Genomic DNA, 7787 nt, shown 5'->3' with positions numbered 1-7787 from the left:
CGTTATTTTGCTCACTATTGTTTTGTATGTATATATGGGTCTGAAAAATGTGTTTTTTTACACTTCAACATGACAGTGTCTACATGCACAAATCTAGCTCCATAAAAAACGTTTACTTCCAGTTTGTTGTGGAAGAACTTGACTGATCCAGCACCTTTAGGTCGAACTGTGAGTCAGACCTGATCACCCAACATCAGTGCTGGACTTCACTAAAGCTCTTGTAGCTGAATGGGAGCAAATCCCTGCAGCCAGTTTCCAATATCTGCAGGAAACCAGAAGAGTGGAGGCCGTTATAGCAGCAGATTAATACCAATGGTAGTGCTGTCCACATACTTTTGGCCATGGTGTGTTTCTGTAGAATTGAATTTATGTATTGGGATTTCATCTCTTCCATTATTAAGGCTTGACTGATCTTACAATTATTTTCTTGATAAAACCTCAGAAAATAGAGAAAAATGTCCATTAAAATTTCCCACAATTCAAGAAGATGCCTTCAAAAGTCAACAGTACAAAACCCAAAGATATTACATTCACTATCATGTAGGGTAAAGAAAAGCATCAAATTCTTACCTTTGAGAAGCTGGAATCATCAAAAGTTTTGCCATTTTAGGTGATATTAAGTATTTTCTTTGTGTTGCATGCATCTTAAGGAATGTAAGAAACCTTTAGTTGAGGCACCGTGTTCATGTGTTAATAAGACGAACTGGAGCAACGTCTAGTGTGGGGCCCTCAGGTGTAAATTCAGTAGCTTGATAGGAACGACACCAAGATGTCTGACATATGTGGCGAGGTTGGATTTGCTCCCAGAAATTTTTACAGTATAATATTACAATGTTGCCGACGACACCAGCTAGAGGTTTAAAGGAGCCTTGCACTCCACTACATAAAGTACATGCAGGTTCGTTGGTTATCAGGTTGTTATTGAGCAGAGAATAAAGACACAGAGGCCAATTGCAAAAGGTATAAAAGTTTATATAAAAAAAAAACTGTATATTAAAAGTTGTCCCAGCCCAAACCTCTCTAGTCTTTCTTTGGTCCACTAATGCAGTTCAGGGTCCTTCCCAGAAGGGATGCAATAGGGGCCCCAATCCGTGGCACACGAGACGGCGTCCCAGCACACAGTTCTGCACAGCAAACAAAAATATTACTCAAGAGATCGGGACCCAAAGGTCAAAAGAGTTTGCACTGCAATTCACACTAAAAAAAAAGGGGAATCATAGGTGGCCTGTGGATTATTCACCCCAGCTATGACAGGACTTTGCAACCTAGCCGAATCATATATACATATATGGCAGCTGAGCTAATGAATATTAAAATGTCGCTATGGACTAAGACAACAGTTCAATAAAATACTAGAGAGTATAGTCAGTAAAAATGGCAGCAGAAAGGACTATTGTGTGCTCGCAGGTAAACACAGGAGGGCCAGTGGGGGAGCGGTACTTATCTCAGAGAGGGGGTGATCGCAACCACACCCCTCCGCCATCCGCTGTCGCCTTCCCCCTTCCTGGTCACAGCAGTAGCGTCTTGGCCAGGGATCGTCACTCGGGTCGTCACGCTAACAGTGGTTCCTCCACCGTGTTGGTTGCTACTGCCCACTTTTTCAGCCCTCTTTGTATCCAAAAAGCTGCTCTCCAGCCCTCTACGGGCGTCCTCCAGCACTCCTTTATCCCTTCACAGGTGTCCCTCTGTGCTAATCAACCCCAGGTGTCTCTCCTTTGCTTGATGAGCTCTGTTTCTGTCCAGTCCCACCCACCTCTGGGTTTCAAAGTGACAGTCTGTTTTATGGGGGTACCCAGGGAGACAAACAGAGGGAGAAAAAACACAGCAAAGCAACACAAAAACACTTTATTGACAGGTTCATATCATAACTCATCATACAAAGGAGAAGTCCACTGATAATGGAAAACCTATGTTGAAGAAGTGGAAAGGTATAAAAGATCCCAGCTCAAGTTGGCTTGTTGTTCATTGTATTTGCATGTGACAGGAAATAAAGCCGTATTCAACTTATGCTTCTTTGTCGGATCATCAGAAACACATAGTTACAATTAGCTTAAACAAAAAGACTGAAACTATTATCACAATAGTTGCTGATGAATGATTTCTTGATACGATTCCCAGAAAAATGGAGACAATAATATGAACAAATGTGATTTAATCCAACATGTCCTATTATCACTTTCACCACTTGTAAGTATTTATTCTTTGAAAGCATCATGAACACACTGTTGTCAATCTGTCAGCGTCTCTTAATCACTTGTGAACAGTTTGAAAAGGTGGTTTGGTTTGTTTGTGGGTGTGTGTGTGTGTGTAGGAAACACCTGACTTGACATGACATTAATCACTCAGGTGCAGCTAGAAACAGACACATGACTCCATATAATAAGAGATGAAAACACCCACAGAATTTAATTATGTTAATTGCCACGTGCACAACTTTCTTCAACATAATAGTCTGTAAAATTTAGCACAAGGACTCAACTCGTTCCTGTAAAAATCAGTCTCCTGATGTGATGAAGGTTTATTTTTTACTTGGAAAATACTCACATCTGACTGACTGACAGGTGTTCATTAAATCGGTGCTCAAGGTATATTAAATTGCAGGTAACCATAGCAACAGGGCTGATGGTTCAGGATAGTCATTGAATAACTGGTGAAACTGACCCAGCTGTGTGTTCAACTGACTACAGACACAGTTTAACACAGGATCAGGATCATTGAGATATGTATTACTATACATACCCACTACACATGGAGCTGAAATGATTGGTTGACAGAAAATAATTTGGCAACAATTTTGATAATTGGTTTAATCGTTTTAGTCATTTTTTAAAGCAAAAAAAATGCCAAAAATTCTCTGGTAGCAGCTTCTCAAACATGAATACTTGCAGGTTTTCCAGTTTTCCATGATAGTAAACTCAACATCTTTGTGTTTCTGACAAAACAAGTCATCTGAATGTTAACTTGGGCTTCAGGGAATAATGATTGACATTTTTTTTTTTTACTATTTTCTGACATTTTATAACAGAGAAGCTGTGTGCACATCCACAAAACACACAGGAATATACCAGTCAGAGCTCCTTTGACTTTTATTTATACTTTACAGATTAAAGGCGGTCAAAACGGTACAAATAAAAGTATACAGGTTCTCCTTGTATCAATCAATTTTATACACTGAATAATCAATCAACTATTAAAGAAAAAACCTGTTAATAATGAAAATAATAGTTGTTTGCAGCCTTTCAGTCCTCCTATGATGGAATAATACAACCTGTCCCTCAGTTTCCTTTGTGCACTTTGATAAAACACGACACATGTAAAGTAAAACTACTAAAATCCTCCAACTGGATTTTGAGACAGAGACCCTCTTCAAGACCAGGAGCCCAAGCTGGAGGATGGAGGACCTGCAAGAGTTCAGACTGAACTTCAGTGCTGCTAATCAAGGTGTAAACATGAGGCAGTTGTTTGCTTTGCCCGGTTAGTAATCCACCTTTTATTAAACTGCTTTAAAAACACATCAGCAGCTTCTTGTCTGTGTTGAAAGGTTTTGGTTGTAAGAGCAGATGACGGGCGTGTCCTGCAGGTGAGTCAGAAGCTGCTGACAGGCGTCTTCAGACTATCTCAGGCGGTGAGAATCTGTCATCAGCCGCAGAGAGCGGTGACAGTCAGGCGTGTGAAACATAAATCTGTCCCTGCACGCTCTGAAACCTGCACATGTGAGACGCTGAGCTCACTGCAGCCGAGGGTGGAGGAGTTATACACGTCGAGACACAGGTGTGATTCCTGAAAAGGTTCCTGGAAAAAAAAAATGTTCCTGTGTTCAAAAAGTGACATAAGAGGCAAAGGTGAGAATAAAAAAGAGGAGCCTCGTCAGTGTGGTTGTTAGAGGTGGAAAAGGTCAGATCCTTGACGAGTTAAAGTCCTGCATTTATAATCCTAATTAAATAAAAGTGTTTTTAAGGACTCGTTCTGCAGGAAAATGGCTCCTGTTACTGATATATTATTATATATGACATCATTAGATTATTAATACTGAAGCATCAGCGTGTAAGCAGCAAGTTACTGCTACTTTATATACAGTTAACAAAAGGTCAGCGGATAAATCTGAGGGGTTGTGAGATGATTGAAGGGGGAAGAAAGACAAAAAAAATGTTGGATAACTTCACCTCTTTGTGCCTTTAAAGGACCAGTGTGTAGAATTTAGTGACATCTAGGAACTGACTCGGCAGAAATATGTTTTAATTAGTGTATAATCACCTGAAAATAGGAATCGTTGTGTTTTCTTTAGCTTAGAATGAGCTCTTTATATCTACAGAGGGAGCGGGTCCTCGCCACAGACTCCGCCATGTTGCACCGCCATGTTTCTACAGTAGCCCAGAACGGACAAACCAAACACCGGCTCTAGAGACGGCCTTTCACGTTCTCCATGAGTTTCGCAGCCTCCTACAAGCTTTGGAGGGGAAGAGGAGGGGTAAAGAGTCGGTTGCAATCTGCAGCCTCACCACTAGATGCCACTAATGCACCTGCACGCTGCACCTTTAACAGTTATTTATATGAAATGTGTGTAATGTTTAGAGGCGAAATGTTTGTGTGGTGGAACTGCTGACAACCAGACATAAGATGTATAAAGACCACTAGTTTAATCTTTAACATTTGTTGTATTATATAAGCTTATCATGTGTTTTTTTTGTTATGATTATGACATGATATGATAATATGATGTATGATCGTGGATGAGCTTGAGAATGAAATGCTTTTTATTTTCTACAGTCCATTTTTATCTTGATCTTAACGTTAAGCTTTTCCTGAAAATGTTACTCATGTTTACACACAAGGTGTTTGACACAGCTCAGTAATTATTGGATGTTTACCATCAGCTTATGAGTTCTGTATGTTTAATTTAAGTTATGTTTGATATAATGTGAATATAATACAATTACTTTCCTTTTGTTCTGTCCGTCTTGCCTCTGCAGGTAATGTGAGTGGTGCTGGGACACTTGGATACTAGGAAATATCATTTTTTTGATTCATTCATGTAAAATCATAATCGTAAATGTGTTATTGTAGCTGCTGAATAAATGTAATGGAGTATAAAGTGGCATAAAATGGAAATCCTCAAGTAAAGTTGCCTCAAAATTGCACTTAAGTGCTTGAGTAAGTGCACTTAGTTGCCTCTTCTGTTCGGGTTTGTGTTCATTTGAAGGGATCTCGGTCTGAGCAGAGCAGAGGCCACTAATGTTACTGCTGAAGTGTCCTTCTGATGTGACATCAAGACATTAATGAAGCAAGAAAATGTCCCATGTGGGTTTTTTAAAGGCCATTTTGGCAGTCAGAGCACAGAGGGCAGGGTGGTCGCTGCCCTCCTGGTGTGTGCAGGCTACTGGTAGTCAATGCTTGAGGGGGAAAGTCACCTGCAGCTCAGAATGATCGATTACAAGTTTTGTCCTTAATAAGCTGCCATACAAGAACAGACAGCTGTGCAAATCTGCCTCTTTCTCCATCATACACTCTATGGAGATATGTGTGTGTGTGTGTGTGTGTGTGTGTGTGCGTGCGTGTGTGTGTGTGAGAGACATTGTGGGCGTCTCTGTCTGTAGCGCAGCCTCCTCCTTACAGGCCACTCCCGGGAAGCGCGCTGCTGTTTCGCCACACAGACGGACGGAGTGTGTTCGCCCTCAGTGCGCATCGGCTGCTGTGCGCTCCTGCCTCTTCTGTCCGTGTCTCTGTGCGCGTGCGCGTGTGTGTGTGTCTCTCTCTCTATCTCTCTCTCTCTCACCCTCCCCCCCCTCTCCCCCTCCTCCTCCTCGGTCCTCTCTCCTCTCTCCTCTCCTGTCCAGATTGGAGGTCGAGGTGGAGGCATGTAGCACCGGATTCACCGCGCCGCCGCCGAGCAGCATGTAGCACCTGGATCACCGCGCACATCGCCTCCCTCCCTGCGCTCCTCCTCCGTCTTCTCTCCCTCCTGGAGCGGCCGTTTCTCCTTTCGGGAAAGCATCGCCTGCACAAGGATATTTCGGGGATTATTTTGGGGCGGGTGGGGGGATTTATTTATTTTAGAGGAGTGTGTGTGTGTGTTCATCCCCGCCGCTCTGCACCTCTCGGTCGATGGTCGTTGAGGAAGCTTCCATCTTGAGTCCCGTATCTACCGAGAGAACCATGGCGAGCGACTCCCCTGCGCGGAGTCTGGATGAGATAGACCTGTCTGCACTACGGGTAAATGTCTCCCTCTTTGTGCACGTGCATGTGGTGTCTATCTGTCTGTGTGCGCGCGTGCGTGTGTGAGGCTTTTAAGCACCTGTCCACCCTCTCCCCTCCTCTCCTCGCCATCCTTCCTCGCTCCTTCTACTTTCCAAGCACCGCGCAAGGATGCGTCTCCCTGCGCCTTCATCTGGTTTTGCTGGCCGCCCGGTGGTGTGCGTGCGCGTGCGTGTACTGTAGCCTATGTGTGTGTGTATATGTGTGTGTGTGTATTGCCGTGCACGGCAGCCAGTGATTGAGGAAATCAGGCCGGATGATACGAGTGTGTGATCGCACCGACACTCCTGTTGTTGTTTGTTGTTGATGTTTTTTTCTTAACAATTGGGACGTGATGTAATGAGGCCCTGAGCTGCTGCTGTGCGCGTGCACACACCCTCGTGCGCGTGCGCCAGACGGCATAATAGAGGCCGCTCTGTCTGTACTATGTGGGGCAGATGTTAAGCTGCCTGCTCACTGACAGATTCACAGCACACACACACACACACACACACACACACACAGATACAGAGGCTGCACGGCAGGATGCAGATGCACGCAGACACGCACGCACGCGCGCGCACACACACACACACATACACCGTGAATAATAGCGATGATAACCGCAACAGGAGCGAGTTCCGCCATTTCGTGATGTTGTGGCGACAGCAGCATTGCATCAGTGGCTGTTTGTGGGTCTGCGCGCGTGCACACGTGAATTGGAGGTGTATAGAAAGAGACAGCAAAGGAATGTGTGTGTGTGCGTGTGTGTGCACGTGTGTATGAGTGTGTGTAAGAGAGAGAGAGATAAGCACACTGATGACACATTCAGAGAAATAGGCCTTTAAACTTACAATTTATTTTGATATCATGTGCATGAACAGTAGAAGATGAACTACAGATGTCATATGACTGTGTGTGTGTGTGTGTGTGTGTGTGTGTGTGTGAGAGAGAGAGAGAGAGAGAGAGAGGTATTCTGCACAGCTCTTCTTTCTTTTCTTCTCATTTTGCCTGCTGCTTACGCAACACACTTGTACCTGCAGAGCAACAATCAAGTCTGGACATGATCGACCGGGTGGGACTGGATGTGTGTGTGTGTGTGTGTGTGTGTGTGTCAGAGATACACACACACACACACACACACACACACACACACTCTCTCACACACAGAGGGGGACAAAGAAAGACAGAAAGATGTGAAGACAGAATAGCTGGATGTGAATGTTCTTGTAAAACTGATAAATCCTTGCCTTCTCCTCCTCTCCTCAGTGGCAAAACGACTAGAAATTAGGTCACCCAGGACGGAGCAGAGAGGGCTGGGGGGAAACATTTCAGCGTGACGCAAAGCCTGTCGCAACCACACACACACACACACACACACATACACATACACACACACTTCCTGTTCCGCGTCACGTCCCAAAATGATCTCCTCACATCGTCTCCTCCCGTAGTCTGACCCGTCGTCACCTTCCTTAGTCACCTCCTCACCTTCTCCGTGTCTCGCGTCCTCCTCAGGTTCACGTCGACTGTTGGCTCTGATTTGTGTCAGAGAC

General features: G+C 44.2%; 1 protein-coding gene across 12 annotated transcripts in view; it reads left to right on the top strand.

The window, feature by feature from the left end:
• The first annotated feature begins 5758 nt into the window (after nucleotides 1-5758).
• The window catches only part of tnikb (TRAF2 and NCK interacting kinase b), a 68053-nt gene continuing 66024 nt past the window's right edge, over nucleotides 5759-7787 (top strand). For all 12 annotated transcript variants that reach the window (XM_042398651.1, XM_042398650.1, XM_042398647.1 and 9 more), the window contains exon 1: nucleotides 5759-6210. In XM_042398651.1, the coding sequence (XP_042254585.1) occupies nucleotides 6103-6210 (108 nt within the window). In that variant the 5' untranslated portion in view covers nucleotides 5759-6102. The remainder of the gene's footprint in view (nucleotides 6211-7787) is intronic.

This window comes from Thunnus maccoyii, chromosome 21 (genome assembly GCF_910596095.1).
Source record: "Thunnus maccoyii chromosome 21, fThuMac1.1, whole genome shotgun sequence".
Lineage (NCBI taxonomy): Eukaryota > Metazoa > Chordata > Actinopteri > Scombriformes > Scombridae > Thunnus > Thunnus maccoyii.
The sequence above is the reverse complement of the archived record's forward strand: the minus strand, read 5'-3'. Positions and strand labels throughout refer to the sequence as shown.